General features: G+C 33.9%; 2 protein-coding genes across 3 annotated transcripts; one reads left to right on the top strand and one right to left on the bottom strand.

The window, feature by feature from the left end:
- Positions 1-821: 821 nt before the first annotated feature.
- LOC100814689 (uncharacterized) lies at positions 822-6,097 on the top strand. Of its 2 annotated transcripts, XM_006606392.4 has the most exons (9): positions 822-1,237; positions 1,527-2,024; positions 2,912-3,303; positions 3,756-4,005; positions 4,185-4,350; positions 4,456-4,558; positions 4,654-4,782; positions 5,246-5,464; positions 5,679-6,097. In XM_006606392.4, the coding sequence occupies exons 2-9, from the start codon at positions 1,790-1,792 to the stop codon at positions 5,958-5,960; spliced, it is 1,776 nt and encodes a 591-aa protein (XP_006606455.1). In that variant the 5' UTR covers positions 822-1,237; positions 1,527-1,789; the 3' UTR covers positions 5,961-6,097. The 2 variants fall into 2 exon arrangements, with proteins under 2 accessions (XP_006606455.1, XP_006606456.1); XM_006606393.3 differs by having other exon boundaries at positions 824-1,998.
- A 1,016-nt stretch (positions 6,098-7,113) lies between these two features.
- On the bottom strand, positions 7,114-10,772 carry LOC100801892 (ankyrin repeat domain-containing protein 13C-B). The gene is made up of 2 exons (XM_003556410.5): positions 8,913-10,772; positions 7,114-7,867 (listed from the first exon to the last, which is right to left on the bottom strand). The coding sequence occupies exons 1-2, from the start codon at positions 10,464-10,466 to the stop codon at positions 7,484-7,486; spliced, it is 1,938 nt and encodes a 645-aa protein (XP_003556458.1). The 5' UTR covers positions 10,467-10,772; the 3' UTR covers positions 7,114-7,483.
- Positions 10,773-17,325: the final 6,553 nt, after the last annotated feature.

The following is a 17,325-nucleotide window of genomic DNA, read 5'->3' as shown; positions in this document are numbered from 1 at the left end:
AAGGGATTAATATTAAGTCTACACAATGACATAACAAAGAAAGGTCAATGAAACTATTACACATGGATAGCATGTATAAAATAGAGATAAGTTACATGACCCATGTTATATTCATGGTTAGATAGAATTAGGAAAGAAACAAGGAAAAAAAAAGGTTTGAGCTAGAGCCAATGTATATTACAAGTAATGTCTCCAAAAATAAATATGGTTAAATAAATATTATTCTCACAAAATAAAATTTATAGATCCATTACTGATTACTGATTAGTATTCAATATGTTTTATGTAATATAACATGCATTATAATGTAAAATTTGCGACAAAGTCACGTTATAATCACGTCAACTAATTGAAAGTTAATTCTAAAAAAACAATAAATAAATAAAAACGACACTTTTGTTGGCGAATTAAAGTAGATGCATGCAATGCTACCAGTAACGAGGTTTCTCGAACCTAATTATACCTTATTTGATCGTTTACTAGCATTGTATTAACAAAGAAAACAAGCATGATATGGAATGAATTGGAAAGTTTCTGTTTCTCGTGGCGTGTTGTTGTCATCTCCATGACCACAATTCACAAGTCATGACAAGTGGACTGATTCCTTTCTTTTGGGTAATGTAAATTGAAAAATTCTACCTGGAATAAAAAAACCTACTGACCCAAGGTTTTGGGGTAAATGACAGATAGATAAACATTAGAAGAGGGGACCACAGATATATATATGTGGCAACTACACCAGAATGTGAATGTGACCCTCTTCTCCATTGGTAAACTCACCTTCATTTCATATACATGTCTATGTTTCCAAGCACACACCTTCACCTTCCCAAGGCTTTCTCCTCCTTTTGCTTTGGCCAGGACAAATGTCCCATCCTTTTCACCTTTTTCAGTTTTACTTTTTTTTATCACTTCTAAGTTCTAATTATAATAAATATAATATATTTATACACGCGCGGTGTTCACTTCAGATAAAAATCCGTGTCACTGTTTCTGAGTGGTTCTGGTGAAGCTGTTGCCACATATTCTTATCTTCTTCATCCCCCGATTCTAACTTTTGTCGTTTTGATCACATGTGTGATGTGTTTATCTCCTCTCCACCTTGCATTCGCATTCCCATGTCTTTTCATAACCAGCCCTCATTTCCACACTTTCCTTTCCTTCACAAGCCTTAATTAATTTCAAGTTTTCAAATTTTATTTTTTGTTATTAGCTTCTATTAATTCGGTTGGGTTAGGTTAGACCTTCTTCTTCTTTCAACTTAATTTATTAACCCATCACTTTCTCTCTACTGTTCACAGTATTATTAATATTATTGTTATACGATGATTGTATTATATAACAAAAAAAATACGTAAACTACATTTTCTGTAACTTTTATTATGCCGCTATTCTGGCTGCTGAAGTATCTAGGATGATATGTAGATTTCTGTTTATATATTATTATTATTATTTGTCATTCGTCGAGTCTCTGTTTGAGAGTGGCTTTGATAAATTCTGATGGAAATTTTGCATTAATTTTACAGTTGCAAGGGATGACAAGGGTGGTCCCACAAAAGTGTTTAAAGAGATAGGTGCAAATAATTGTGTGATTTTCTGAGTTTTTTTTTTTTTTTTCTCTTTCCTTGGAGTGGTTGAAGGACTCACAAGTAGAAGAAGAAGCTAAGTGTAGATCAGTCACGAGTTAGTGTTGTTACTTGTTAGAAGAAGTAGAGTACATGAGGAAAAGGGTCGCTGGAGAAGCTTTTTGAATAAAGAAAAGAAAGTATCGTTGTGAGGGAAAAGTGAAATGGAGCCACCGAATCAGAAGTCTTTTGAGAGAGTGGTTTCCCAGAAAGCCTTGCAAATGGGAAACTCATTTCCTTGCCAAATTTGTGTGGTGGGATTTCTCTGCGGTGTATGCCTTACCTCTCTGTTCTTGGCTGCTCTCACATCCTTTGGCTCCTTTCAGTTTGGTCCCATTTTGTTTTCAACCATGTCAATGGCTAATTCATCAGGGTATTCTACTTTTCCTAACGATATCAGTGAGTCATTTCCCTCATCCTTTGTTTGAACCGTTTCTTGTTTGATTCTTTTAACTTCTTTTTTCTTTGTTTTGTGGAAATGAGGTTGTGGATGCAGGGTGCATCTTCCTCTGTTTTCATGAGACTTCTAAATAATTTATAAAACATGGCCAATTCAAGAAACTTTGAAACTGGGTTATTAAGAATTACTGCATTTTTTTTTGTCAGCAGAGTATCCATAGGAATATTTATTGCTTTGCTAATAACTAATCTCCACCTTGACCGCCTTTAGGGAGCTCTTCCCTCCCAACCATGTTTTTTTTTTCATCTACAATTACTTAAGGGGCTCCAACACAGGACCATTCGGACCAACAACTTGTTGCTAAGAATTAATAATTTAAAATTTTAAATACATAAGAAAATTTAAAAGGGGGGACTTGGGGGAGGGAAAACCAATTTTATCTCACCTTTTGTTCTTGATGTTTCTTATTTTCTTTTTCATCTTTTCTTGAAGAAAAAGAACCGGGTTTATTATGAGTTCCAACTTTTTCTTTTTAAAGTTTGATGTATTCAAGGAAGGACGTTTATCCGCGAAGCAAAATTGATGAGAACTTATTCGGCTTGGGCATGAAGCAACTTTAATTAGTAATTGCTGTCTTTACGTTAACCATACTCTAATAACCATTCTTTTTTGACTTTGGACTGCATATTCTAGAGAGTATATACATTGTTTTGCGTAGTCAGCATTACAATTATGGCATGCTTATAATAACTATTTATTTATAGCACAACGAGACACGTAAAACTGATCCCAATGATGTAGTAATACTGTGATTAATCCGATTGATTGTGATGAAATTATTAAATGTAATTAACGTTGGAATGTGTTGTTCGCTTTGTTTTCTTAGACATGGTTACACGTTCGGACTGCCACTTTAAGTTTAAGGAAACTGAGAGATTAGGGGATTCTAAGAGCAGCAGAGAGCGAAATAACGATGAGAGAGTCTCATTGCTTTATTCAGCTTGGAGTTCTGTGTTGAATGAACCTACAAGTGGTGGTAAAGAGCACTTGCAGAAACATGGAATTAGTGGGTCCAGTTTGCCTAATGCCCCACATTTGGAAAACTGCAAGGTGAAAACGCATCTATATGATTATCTTGATAAGCGTAAAGGATATGAGGTTTTCCCGCCATGGACAACTTGGAAGGGATCTTTGCAGACATTCCCTGTGGCGGCATTCAATGAGCAGATTCAAAATCTTAGGCACGAGGCTGTATCTGAGGGGGCTTATCCACCATGGGTGTGTTCTTAACTATTTTTTTAGTGTTTTGGATTCACCATAAATTATTTCACCAACAAATTATTGTTGGTATCAATATTTGGTTTATTGTTGCCTCCAAATATACTAGTGAAGTGGCATTAGTTTCCATAACAAATAACAATCATCATTTCATAACCAAATGCTGTTTATGTAGTTTTTTTTTTTTTTTCTTAAACACATTTCTTTTTCCAAACAGAGCTAATTATGGTTAGTATTCTCCTCACTAATTAAATATTGTCCAGTTCAATCTTTTTTCTTTAATGCACGATTCCAACATTTAGAGTATAATTGTTAACAGAAAAACAGCATATAGGTGCTTCTTAAGGAGGATTTGTGAACTTCTTTAGAACATAAAAATGATATTTACAATGTTCATGATTAAAAAAGAAGCTGGAATGTTGCAAGGTTTATTGATATAGAAGCTTTTGCAGATTGCAGGGTCCGATGAAGAAAACTATCCCTTGACTAGAAAAGTTCAGCGTGACATATGGATGCATCAGCATCCTTTGAACTGCAGCAGCCCGGATGTCAAGTTCCTTGTTACTGACTGGGAGAGATTACCTGGATTTGGAATTGGGGCTCAGATTGCTGGCATGTGTGGACTTCTTGGTATTGCAATCAACGAAGGAAGAGTCCTTGTCACTAACTATTACAACAGAGCTGACCATGGGAGTTGCAAAGGTATATTTTTTGTGAAAAGAACCAATTACTTATTGTGGTATGTGTTTCAGTTATAACAACCTATGTACAATGTGAACTTCTGCTCACAACAAAAACCTTAAAATAGTAGTATTAAATATTGTTACAAGAAACCAATATGATTCTGATGATATTGGAAGTGGACACTCTTTTATATGTAGGGTCTTCCCGGTCTAGTTGGAGTTGTTACTTCTTTCCTGAAACCTCCCTAGAATGTCGGCAACGTGCATTTGAACTCATGAAAAGTGAAGAAGCGTGGAGTAAGGGAATTGTGACCACAAAAGAAAATTATACAACAAAGCATATATGGGCTGGACCTACTCCAAGGTAACCAACCTCTCACAAGTCACAACTGCAATCAGATATTTATGATTCCGTCCCTGCTGGGAAACTGAACGTGTAGGAGTTTTATTCTTCCAATGTCAATATCAGGAAATGGGGGCTTCCATGGAATTATTTGCAACCTACAACTGATATAAATGGGACTCTGTTAGCTTCTCATAGAAAAATGGATAGACGGTGGTGGAGAGCACAGGTACCTACCAGACTTGCAGAAAAGGAGTTATGTTAAGTCCTCATTTTTAGTAACAGTTGATGATTTGTTCTAGTTGCCATAAATATTGTTTCCAGGCAGTACGCTACTTAATGAGGTTCCCAACCGAATACACATGCAATTTAATGAACGAGGCCCGCCACGCTAGCTTTGGAAAATTAGCTGCAAAAATGGTCCTTGAAAGTCTTGCTGGGGATTGGCCAAAGGTTGTAGTTAAATTTGCACTATTTTTCTTATTGGACGTGAAAGAATTAAAGAGTGGAAGTAGTACATTGTAACCATGCTTTGCATCTAAACACGGGAAAGATTAAAAAATAGGTCCTGGTGTCCTACTATTACAGAATTTATTATTTACCTAATTTTCCCATCAAGTTACTCATACTCTCATTGTTAGATACCAACATGGTGTGATATGATTGATAGATAATCTTTTCCCTTAAACATGTGGTCATGGATTTGCTTAATCCTTGTGTATGAAAAAATATATGTTGGGAGAAGTCATCCCTTTAATGGATCTCAATACCTCGAGGACTAGTCATTGGTTTGGGGTCGAGAGGTATCCTGGTTCATACCAAAATACTCTCATTGTTAGATAAAACGGTAGTACTATATTTTCCATATAAATTGTATTCACAAAAATTTACATTCCTTTACTCTTCTATGTCTCAGGAAAGTAGTGCCAGGCCAAGGCCTGATGATATTGATGAATACGTGTGGTCCAATCACAAGCCATGGGTCCCTAGGCCTCTTCTGTGTATGCATGTAAGGATGGGAGACAAAGCATGTGAAATGAAGGTAGTTGGATTTGAAGAATACATGCAGCTTGCGGATAGGACTCGGAGACACTTCCCTCACCTTAATAACATTTGGCTGTCAACCGAGATGCAGGTATTATGGTTGTTACCATACATGACTTTCTAATTGCTAACTATTTGGACTCATCTTTTAGATGATAGTTTATATTAAGGGGATTTAACTTAGTTGGTTGAACAGGATGCATGAATTATTATTGTAAATTCTCTAACATTGTCTTTTATTCTCACAATAATAAAAATGATAGTAGTTTGTTATACACTGACATTATAAGACTTATTTGATTCAGGAAGTCATTGACAAGACCAGAGAATATTCTCATTGGAACTTTTACTATACAAAGGTAAGACGGCAAGCTAGGATTAACATGTCAATGGCTGTCTACGAAGCCAGTCTGGGTAGGGAGACCAGCACAAATTATCCACTGGTTAATTTCTTGATGGCTGCTGACTCAGATTTTTACGTTGGGGCATTGGGTTCTTCCTGGTCCTTTCTTATAGATGGAATGAGAAATACTGGGGGAAAGGTAATGGCTGGGTACTTGAGTGTCAATAAAGACAGATTTTGGTAGAGTTACGTTTGTAAATTAGATCATCAGTGGTTAGGCTACCAAGCAATATGATTCTCTGTATGTATAATTATTGTACATATGCAAAAAATAAAACAACGCGATCTCTAATTGATAGAGTGATGATGAAACAATCAAAATGCTTGCCCCTTGTTTTTGGAGTCTGTAATTTCTTGCCTATTTCTTTTTTGTTCGGTTTAATGCGGAGTTCCTAGGTAATTAATTCATCAAAGGCTTTAGGTATGGAATATTTCCATCTTCAACTGTTACTGGTAAGGAGTAGTTACAGTCGGGGTATATTTTGACTACTTTAAGCTAAATGTAAACTATCCAAATTCTGTAATCAACATAACCAATTCCTGAGATATTCAACACCAAATATATTAATTACATGATTTTTTTAATTCATGAAACTCCCAAAATTTGACAATATTGCATGTTACACCAAAATTTATCAAAGAGCTGATTTGAACTCTTTTTTTTTTTTTACTGCAATTTGAACTTATTTTGTATCTGAGTATTTTACTTTCTTATTCGTTCTATAGATGATTGGAGTTGGCTATCGGTCCTAGGATTAAAAAACAAGGATGAAACTTAATTAAATAAGATTTTTTTTTGTATGCACTTTAATGAAAATATGATATGTATAATCAAGTGCAAAAAGAAAAATGAAAATATAAGGAAATGATTAAAGAAAATATATGTTATAATTTCATTATAAATGTTAATTATAAAATCCCAGAAGAAAAAAATATGGAGTGACTATAAAACTATATTCATATTGTATTTTTGTCACAAAAAAGAACACAACAAACAAAAAAGTGTCTTAAACTTTTTCCATTAAAACTGTCTTTGTTACCAGCAGATAAGTAGACATACCTATAAAATCTAAAGGTACTGAATGATTTCTTTATATCAAGGAATTATAAAATTCTTGTAAGGAATTTTGGATTATCCACTTTGAGGTAAAATAAAAAATAAAATCCTAACTATCAATGTGAAAATATGTACCGAAAAAACTATTGAAGTGAAAAAAAGAAAGAGGTTCTTGTATTCAATGATGTAGATACAAATTTCAACAAATTTTGCTAGGCCCAAGTCAGTTCAAAAGAATAGCCAAAACTTCATGAACGAACAGTGAAAACACAAACACCACTCACAAAAATGCAAAATCAATAATCAGAGATACAGATGTACACACAAATAAAGGTAATATATCTTGGGCAAAATCAGAATGAAGCCAAGTAAATGAAGGCCATATAGACTCTTTCTCTTAGTTTTCCCTTCAAATGACAATACAATTATTTCCAGATGATGCAAACTCTTCGTAATCCAACATCGCGAAAGGGGAATAACAGTGGCACCCTTTTTTCTTAAAGAGTAACAATTGATCACCCAAAAAGCTTCCAGTAAATTCTTGGCTAGATCATCCAATGTGAAAAGTAAAGTCAGCTGTGCACAATGACTCTTACACTTTTTCTCTGACAACGATTATCAAAAGAAGCAATTACAGAGATAACATGCTATTAGTATTCTTCCACATCTTCACTCCCTAGTTGCACTCCATCTCCTCCTTTAGCAGTCTGCTTCTTATGTTTCATATTTTTGGCTCTCTTTGCCTTCATACGGCGTTTCCTCTCATTGGCATCTACCCATTTGTAGTCCAAAGGTATATTGAAAGGGTCGATTTCATCCTTAAATCTATGACTATCAGAGTCAATGGACTGTGTACCATGACTTCCTTTCATCCATGAAATCCATGACGTAGATCCTTCCGATTCCTTGGATTTAGCATCCTGGAAGTATGCTGGGCTGGAGAGTGGAGTTGAAAACTCCTCTGCTGGCTGAAGCTCTTCAAATTTTGTAAAAGTGACAAGGACCCTTATGGTAGGGACTATAGGGATAGCTACCTGCATAGCAGCACATAACCAGAGGCCTATAAAAAACATGCATTGATGCAAAGTATGCCACAACAGAGAAACAGTCAAACAATGTCATTTTACAAGGGTACTGTGCGAAATAGATATGTGCAATTATATGATAAATTAGTTTAGTTATGTATATGAAATATTAATCAGCATATTTTTAATATATACCTGACGTGTTTAAAAGTGTCTCTAAAATGTTCAAAAAAGACAAGATGGTTAGTTTTGGTAATGTAAGTACAACAGTTGTATCTAAAAGTAGTGTTCTTAGTGTTTATGTCCATTACATTTAGAACACCAACATGACTCCACTCTTGGAGTGCTAGTGTATTCATATCCAGAAGAGAGATCTGGAATGTATAATAGAAAAGAAACGAGTGCAATATCAATGAATTTTAGGCAACATCATGTATTTTGCTTTGCAATATCTAGTTCTGATACTTGTGCATAAATGATGAAGAACTGTACATCTTCACAAATTAATCCATAGAAGGGCAACTACATGTATCGGCCTAAACATTGCTGGGTGTAAGCCAGTGGGAAAAGTCTCGTTGTTCTAACACAACCCCAATGCAAGTGTTCAATTAGAACAAATATCCAAAGGAAAAAAAACTAAAAACCATAAACATCTTAAATATTGATGCTATGAACTCCAAGCCACATATTTGGCAATACTGCAATAGAATGGTGGTAGTATATTTCAAGAGAATGATCAATTTATTCATCAATCTCTACAAGCGACAGTTAAGCATCAACTCGAAATCAAAGAAATTGTATTGCACTCACTTGTGTTGTGATAGCAGAAAAAGTATTGTAACTAAAATCAAAGAAAACCCGGTCCCCCAATCCAAAAACAAGAACTTTGAAGAGGAGGAGGAAGCATGTTTAGAGAAACTACAACTCCTCTAGACTAACTCCTATTTTTTGTAATTTGCAACCACAAGAGTAGAGAGCAAAGCAACAATGCTTTAAACAAACAAACAAACAATAAAAGTTAAGCACTGAAGGTTATGACGGGTATTTGGGTTACCTTAACAGGAAAGGTTCCAAGAGGAAGTTTAGTTGTCAAAAGTTCTCTGAGTCTCCTAATAGCCTTAACCTTGTTTGCTAAGATGTCAAGCAGAGGCAAAAGCTCATCTGTTCTCAAAGGAAAGTCCGGTGTCAACCACAAAACAGGTCTCAAGCCCTTCTTGTACTCACTCTCATTCTTAGACTCATTAATTCCTCCTTTCTTCTTTTTCCTTCTAAGGTTTTTATCCTTTCCCTTCTTTGTTTCCCCAGGATCTTCCTTCACAAACTCAGGTTGCGGCTTCTGCTGATCACCCGAAAACTTCTTGGCAGTCTTCAAATCCCCAGGCTCGTCACCACCCTTGATGTTTTTCTTGTTCCAACCAAACCATCCCTTCTTCTCTTTAACCCCACCACCATTGGCTTCACAATTCGAAGCCGCTGAACCATTCTCATGCCCATCAAACCCAGGCTCCCCATCCTGACAAATACCATCAGAATTCCCCATCCGAAGCGCGGAATCCAACTGCATCTTCTCCTCAGCAGTCAACACATCATCATACTCATCATTGTTCTCTCGATTCACCATACTCTCCCCATCATCCACAGCGAAAAGCTCCTCATCGGTCATCGCCCCGGGAACCCTCCTCGACTTCACACTCACCATCACATGAAGCATGTCATAAACCATAGCCTTCCAATTCCCCACCATCTCCGTCTTCTCCTGCCGCCGCCAATTCAAATGCGGAACAAGCTCCGCCTGAGTAACATCAATCCCAGGCCTATACATATTAGTCTGAGACATCAAAGAAACCTCATGATTAACCTCAGCTTCAGTCGGCTGAGTACCAGCTCCCTCCAAAGCATTCGTAACCTCCTTCTCCTTATGAGCAAGCGCAAGCAAAGAACCCGGTGGGAAGTTCAAATTCCCATTCTCGGAGGCATAACCCTCTCCGAGGAACAAAAAAGTTTGGTCCGAACGCTGTATGCGGAAGCCGTCGAATCCGGCAAGGGTCATGTCGGCGCGGAGGTTAGAGCCGCGCTTCCAAATGCGGTAAGTGTCGGAAGGCGCAATGCGACCAATGAAGGGAATGACGGAGCTCTCGAAATGGAAAGAAATCTCCATGTAGAAGTCGCGGATTCGTGCGGCGGAGGCGACAATGCGGGGGAGCCTGCGGCACCATTTCGCCCACGCCAGAGGCTGGTAGTGGCGCGCGATGATGACGGCGATGGCTTCCTCTCGGGTGCACACGGCTTCCTGGAGCGCGCTCCAGCCATGCTCGTTCTGGAGGCTCCAGTCGGCGCCGCCGCACATTAGAATCTCGGCGGAGACGGGGTCCCTGAGGCGCACCGCGAGGTGGAGAGGGGTTTCTCTTCCCGGAACGTCGCGCCGGTCGATCACCGCCGAAACCTCGTCGGCTTTGAGCTCCGCGGCGAGAGATTCGGCTTCTGTGTTGACCTCGCCGGCTTTCGCCAGCCGAGGGATGGTGGATACGAGACGGCGCAACGCGGCGTGGTCGCGCCTCGCCACTGCCACGTGTGCAGGACTGTGCGCGTATTTCGATATATCCTCCATCTGATTTCTCTCTCTCTCTCTCTATGCTGCTACTATCATAACTGTAAGAAACCTGATTTAGACACAGGAAGAAAAAAGGAAAAAGGAAAACTCAAACCGATTCAAGATGGGAAACGGATTTTGCTCCAAAAACTCCTTTCTCGGCGAAGCTGGATGAGAAGATTTGGAGCAGAGAGTGGTGCTTTTGCTTTTGGAATTGAGTGGTGCATCAATTATGGTGAAAACGAAAGGGAGAGAGCGATGAATTGAATTGAGGTAGAGAGAGATTGGATCTAATGCTAACAAACACACCGTTTCACTCTACTTATTATTACTGTCTCGGTTCTGAATGAAGAGAGGGGAAGGGGAGGGACTGTGGGAAAGGGTAATTGACTAATTTCCAACCTTTTGGCATTGTCAATAGCAATTTAAGTAGTGCCAATATCAATTTCCATTAAGAAAAGAAGAGGCCCTAAACGAAACAAAAACGAGTCAATGCTCGAGGCCCGTCCCTCCAACTAAGCAACTAAAATAGTAAAGACAAAAGGCCTAGGTTATGTACGAAAAAACAATCAAAAAATCAAAACAAAAGGTGCAAAAATATCCTAGCAAAGCACTTTTTTCGCCAAGGAACTTTTTTTTCTTCATATACTCCGTCCTCTCATATAAGATTCTTTCACTATTTTATAAAAATTAAGAAATTTAATTAACCTAATTACTGACTAAATTTATTAATAATTTATATTATTTTTTAAAATTTAGATTTATCATCTCACTATATTCACATAATTTTGAAATCTTCTCAATGTTTATGGTTCATTTTCTTGTGATGATTTATTTAGACAAATACAAAACTTCTCAACTTTTAGAGTTAAATGCCTACAAATTAAAAGATGGAGCATGAAGAACATTGTGTTGCGATAATTGTAGTTATGTTGTCTTAGGCTTTTGGGCTGGCCTAACATCAGAAATAAAAACAACCCATTAATCTTATTATTGTTCCAAACACTGTGTGGATGTTTGGATTTCGATTTAAAATGTGGAGCACGAATTTTAAAATAAATTTAATGGTTCACAAACTTAATTTTATATATATAAAAAAGGGTCTAGATTTTTTACAAATTTTATTTTGCTCCAAATATCCGTTTATAATTGAAAACAAACAGGCATTGCATATAATACTCAAAACTCATTCTCATTCCCTACCTCTCATTAGAAATGGTAGCGACTTCTATGAATGGTGTCAATGGCAGTAACATATTTTTTAACATTATTTATTATTGACTGCAATTTATAAAAAAACATAAAATTATTGAAGTTTTACTTCTTATTTAATAAATTTCACTCAATTTTATGGTTTCGAATAAAATTTAAAAGTGTAATAAATAGTGTGTTGGGAGCGCTTTTCTTAAAATAAAAACTGAATTACTCCACTAATCTAACTCATTTGATAAAAAAAATCTACACTCAATTAAGTCAACTCATTGTGAGGTACCAACACATATCCTAACTGTCGGATTTTTATATAGCTTACAACTTATTGAAGATTATGTCCGCAACACTTGGTTTGTCAAACACGAAGTACCTCCTTAAGAGTGCTCTCTTCTAACATCCTCCTAATATTTGTGGAGGACTGGTGCTCAAGATTTATTGTATGTTTACATAAAAATTGAAAGAATTCAAAAGTATTTTTTGGAAGTAACAAATATTTCTTTCTTGTACATTGAAATGCACGATTTTATTTTCAAATTTGCAAAAGTATTTTTATAACCTTAAACTAAACATAGGACTAGTTTATTTTTTTTTTAAGAAAAACAGTTTTAGAATAAGTGTTTTCTAAAAAGGTGTTTTTCTAACAAGCAGGTAGGATTTGGTTCTTAATGTTTTAAAACTTTTTTTTAAAGTATAAACAGTGAAGAAAAACAAATTAAGAAAACAAAAAATTGTTCAGGTTAGTTTGTTTAAACTTATTTGTTAAAATAAATATTTATTTTAATAAAATAATTAAAAAAATTTAATGTGCTTGTTTAAATTATTTTTTCTTAAAAAATAATTTTTTTACTTATTTTAAGAAACATATCTACTTAAAAAAACACTTATATAGGTTTTTTTTCTTAAAAAAAAACTAAACAAATTCACCCTTTGTTTTATTAAGATAACATTTTTTAATAAATAAATTTAAATAAATGGATCCTTTTGTTTTATTAAGATAATATTTTTTTTGATAAATAAGTTTAAATAAACTCACACATAATTGAATGAAGTTGGTTAAATTGGATTTATGATGGCCCCATGCATTTGCTCGGTTGATCTAGTATGGCCAATAACATTCATAGTCTTTGTTGAGTCCGCACTTCAAGGCTGTACGTTGAATCATAGGATTTTTACATTATTACTAAATTTCATCGTAGCCCATTTCAAATCACACAGTATGCGTCCCATGGCATCTCACAAGAAGATCCTCAACTCACACAACTTTTTGTTGTTTTTTTTAGAAAGATCCTCCTATGTTGGCAGCGCAATATTACAATTTACAAGCTTCCCTGTTTCTGCCTTTGTTGCTTTAGAAGAATGATGCACTCTTTGACCATTTGTGCTAAAATCAAACTGCATTAATAGTTTGAATTTGAAGGGATCTATTTGAACAAACGTGGAAACTAGAACGATTGTTGTAACATGTGCCATCGCTAGTTATTCCCAGCACCAATTAAGGCAATAGAAGACAACCTATAATTAAATTAATTAGCAAGGCCAAGGATATCTCATGTCAAATAACATCAAAGCAAGTACAAGTTATAGCTTTTAATTAATTTGTTATATCATAATCTAGTTTTTGTTGCTTGGCTGGCTAATCATAACTTATAAGAATCGTTTCCAGTTACCATTTTCCGTTTTCTATCCAAGTTACATCTTGCAGCTTTCAAGTTTCATCCACTAGTATTACTTCAATAAACATACTTCTTCTCCAGGCTGGGTTTTATGACAGAAGGTGAACCCATCTAAAGCTACATTGAAACTTGAAAGGATTGATGTAAAATAAGCTTCATTGGAGGGACTTGAATGCAAATTTTTTAAATTATACTGTATATTTTAACCTTGTTTTCAGTAATGATTTAATTCTTCTAAAATAAATAGTTTATTTTAAAGAATAAAATATAACTATAATTATAATAATAATAATTATATATCTTATTGTTATATAATTACCAATTACTGTTATATTTTATGTTTTTTTAGGGGGATAAAGGCCTAAATTAAAGAAAACACAAATAAACTAAAAATGTGGATAGAACAAATTTTTTTTATATAAAGTCTTATATTTGACTTATAAATAAATAAATAAAATATAATTAAGAAAGGATATTCTATTAAAAGTAGTCAATTAGATACCTTAATAAATCTTATTTATCAATAAAATTAATAAATACTTTATACTTACAACATAATAAAAAAAAACTAAAATTGAGAAATAAATCCCAAGTAGTAAGTTAATAAAGAGAATGATAAAATGTAAGTTTTTGTTGCCGGATTTTTTTTCCTCATTACTAAAAAAAAAGTTAATAAAGAGAATGATAGAAAGAAAAAAAAACTAGGAAGAATATAATTTTTTTTAGGACCATATGTCATAGATAGGCCGAACTTTGGAGATATGGTAGCTAGTATGTTATATTTTATCTTTTGGAGTGTAATTAACCTTTAGAGGAGTTAAAAGCTAAATTGTTTTCATAGTGAAACTTTTTAAAAGATGTAAGTAAAAAATTTCACTGGTGAATCTCTTTTATGTTCATTTTTTTTTTCTATAACATAAGTTATGTGTGGATCATGTTAAATGTAGATATTTGCAAGCTTAACATTTACAAAATAGCCAAATCTAGATAATTAATAATATATTACCATTTTTTTACTAATGATATTTCTCAATCCATAGTTGAAGATTAATTATTTTTAAGATAAAGATTACTAAAGTTTCGATCAATAATAATTTTTTTTTTCGAATCATAAAGATTACTAAAATAGACTTTATCCCTTTCTAGCAAAGTCTTTTTCACATACATATGAATTAAACCTTAACAGCATATTTAAACAATTCAATTATACTAAACTTTGTTGTTGGTAATACCAAAAGTCCTAAAATAATTATATATTTTCAACTTTCACCTACATACATTTTTTTTTTCACTTTCACCAAATTTGGTAATTTCTGTGAAGTTTCCCCTCTTGTTAGAATCCTCCTAATACCATACTTTCAATCAAGTGCAATTTTTTTTCACCTGATTAGTGAGTGCTTTTGTGTTTTTCAATCGTGTTCAAATGCAATGCAGGTGGAAGTTGGGGATTGGGATGTGCATATTTTGAATCTTTAGTTGATGAAATAATTAGACTTTTTGAAAGCATAGTCACCAAAGTAAAGGAGAAGATCCTTTTGCAGAACACAGTCAACCTTAGTTATGATGGTTTGAGTAGCAGTTGGGGCAAGACCAAGAATATATATGGAATCGCGCAGACCTCAGTAGAAAATCTTGTAGTGCTCTTATTTTTCCAACACCCTGCTTGAAAAACTACTATCATTCGCTCCTTTTTCATTTTTGGTTTTTTGCACACATGCATTAGAAGATTAGTTATTTTTAAAACGTAAAAATTATTATTGTGTTTTGTTTTTCCTAATAATATATATGTATGAATAGAAAATTAAAATTAAATTTCTATATTAACATGTGAAGATAATTATCTACTCTTTTTAATTCTTATTATAAAACCAAATTAGAGATTTTGCTTGTCTTTTTGTAGGAATCAATATAAATGTCTCTTCCATTATTTATTATTTACTTACAAAATTCTTTTAATTATGAGTCATTTCTCTAATTTAATAAATAGTAGTATTTTAAGTTCTTTGAGAATCTAACTGCATGTGTCTAATATAGAAAATATTTTGGGGACCTTATATATTTTACCTCTTCACATACATAATTAATAAAAATAAAGATATAACAGTATTACCGATGAGAAAGTTTAAAGAATAAAACTATTTTTTTTTTAAATAACAAGATTATGATTTTGTAATCTTAAGGATAATTTTGAAAAATAAATAGTATTATTAACTAATTATCGATTGGTTAAAAAAACTAATTATCAATTAATTAGATCTTGATTGGTGAGAGTAATGATTATTTGAGCCTTTGTTAGTCACATTTTTTATTAGTTTGACAGGCCGACACACTGTTATATGATTCTAAAATATGATTATTTGTCATGCTATTAATTTTTTTTTTTGGAAATTCATTATGTGTACTTGATATTGGATTAGTGGGCTGAACCATAACTAAAACTCATAAATCATAATTAGTGAAATTTTGACTCTAAATTTAGTTCCATCAATTCAAATTTAAATTCAAGTGAAATTTGGATAGAAATTCAAATTTTCCTCCAATGTTGTGTGATACTTAGGCTATAAATAGAGACCTTGTGTGTACATTTTTTTAACTTTGATCATTTGAAAAATTACACTTCAAAGTTCAGACTTCATTTGAGACATAAATTTCGTGCCCCTTCCCTCCTTCTCTCTTTACTCATCTCCTCATACTTTCAAGCTTTTATCCATAAGTTCTTATGGTGGTGAGTTTGTTCTTGACTCATATTCTCCTTGAAGTGGAGTCTCCAATTATCTTTTTTCCTTCTTCATTATGTTGTTATTGATCTTCAAGAAGCAAATGATTCCGTGATGAAGAAGATCCATGACCTACAAACTCTACATGGACTACATCATTTGAACCCATTTTTTCCTACATAATGATATTTTGTCTCTTTTGAAGTCGAAGATCTTAATTCTTAATTATGATAGATTAATACCCGATGTCTTCTTTCATATACATTCCAAAATGAAGTTTATCATGTAAAAAACTTCTATTTCTTTTTTAACAAGATTAATTTTATTTCTTCACATGATAACACGTGAAAAACTTATTAATTTGTACTATGTAGCCTTTCATGTTTTTTTAGATCAAATAATATATATATATATATATATATATATATATATATATATATAATGACAAAAATGTACGTGCTAAATTCTAAAATCAATAATAGAGTGTATATAAATGGTTTAACGAGTAACTTTTTGAAAACCACGCAGCTTATTTGGACCGCATATACATTTGCACTAGCTAGCATAGAGGACATTAATTAGATCCCAATGGCTACATATCCTGAAATTAAGAGCTAGAGCTACCAAGTTTGTGCGGAGATACTAAAAGCCATACCTAATTTAGCTGTGTAGGGTAGTGATAATGGTGAGAACTCCTTGATGAATACCTCCTCTAATCCCTTGCAAGAGGCACAAGCAACTTCTAGTGCAGAGACTTTAATAAATATTCCACGAGTAGCGGTGGAAGCTTCGGGTGCTTCTTCTTATGGCGCTGTCTCTTCTAATATTTCAGGAGAAATAATTGGCAATAATTCTCACAGTGAGATCAGTGAAGAAATGGAATTTTGGCATAATATGTTTATGATCACTCATCACAATATGAAAATGTAAGACAATGTATCTTGCGTCTTCCTTTGTCAAGATATAGATGTCGAGGGTGATCGGTTTAAGTTGTATATATATTATTCCTCTTTTATATATATAGAATATCTTATTTCTCTTAAGAAGTGTCCCAAAGTCAAAAGGAAAAGAAAAACTCGTTGAAAGAACTAGCCTCATAATGCTGTGAATACTATCTATTCAAGCAAGACTACAAACGTGTTTTGAAATTATTTTTTTACATTTTATATGTGCTTATAATTTTTCATATAATATAAGAGTCAAGAGATACTTGTTAGTAGGATAGAAATAAGTTTAACTATATATTATTTTTTGGAGCTTTGATTTGAATTCTTA

The sequence above is a fragment of the Glycine max genome, chromosome 20 (assembly GCF_000004515.6).
Source record: "Glycine max cultivar Williams 82 chromosome 20, Glycine_max_v4.0, whole genome shotgun sequence".
In the NCBI taxonomy this organism is placed as follows: domain Eukaryota; kingdom Viridiplantae; phylum Streptophyta; class Magnoliopsida; order Fabales; family Fabaceae; genus Glycine; species Glycine max.
This window is presented reverse-complemented; position numbering and strand designations above follow the sequence as displayed.

Bases quoted from the DNA above. Each gene is read 5' to 3' on its own strand.
- LOC100801892 (XM_003556410.5), bottom strand. From the start codon at position 10,466: ATGGAGGATATATCGAAATACGCGCACAGTCCTGCACACGTGGCAGTG. The intron at 7,868-8,912 runs GTAACCCAAATA...GCTGCTATGCAG, and splicing joins TTGGAACCTTTCCTGTTAAG to GTAGCTATCCCTATAGTCCC.
- LOC100814689 (XM_006606392.4), top strand. From the start codon at position 1,790: ATGGAGCCACCGAATCAGAAGTCTTTTGAGAGAGTGGTTTCCCAGAAA. The intron at 4,559-4,653 runs GTACCTACCAGA...TATTGTTTCCAG, and splicing joins GACGGTGGTGGAGAGCACAG to GCAGTACGCTACTTAATGAG. The intron at 5,465-5,678 runs GTATTATGGTTG...TATTTGATTCAG, and splicing joins GGCTGTCAACCGAGATGCAG to GAAGTCATTGACAAGACCAG.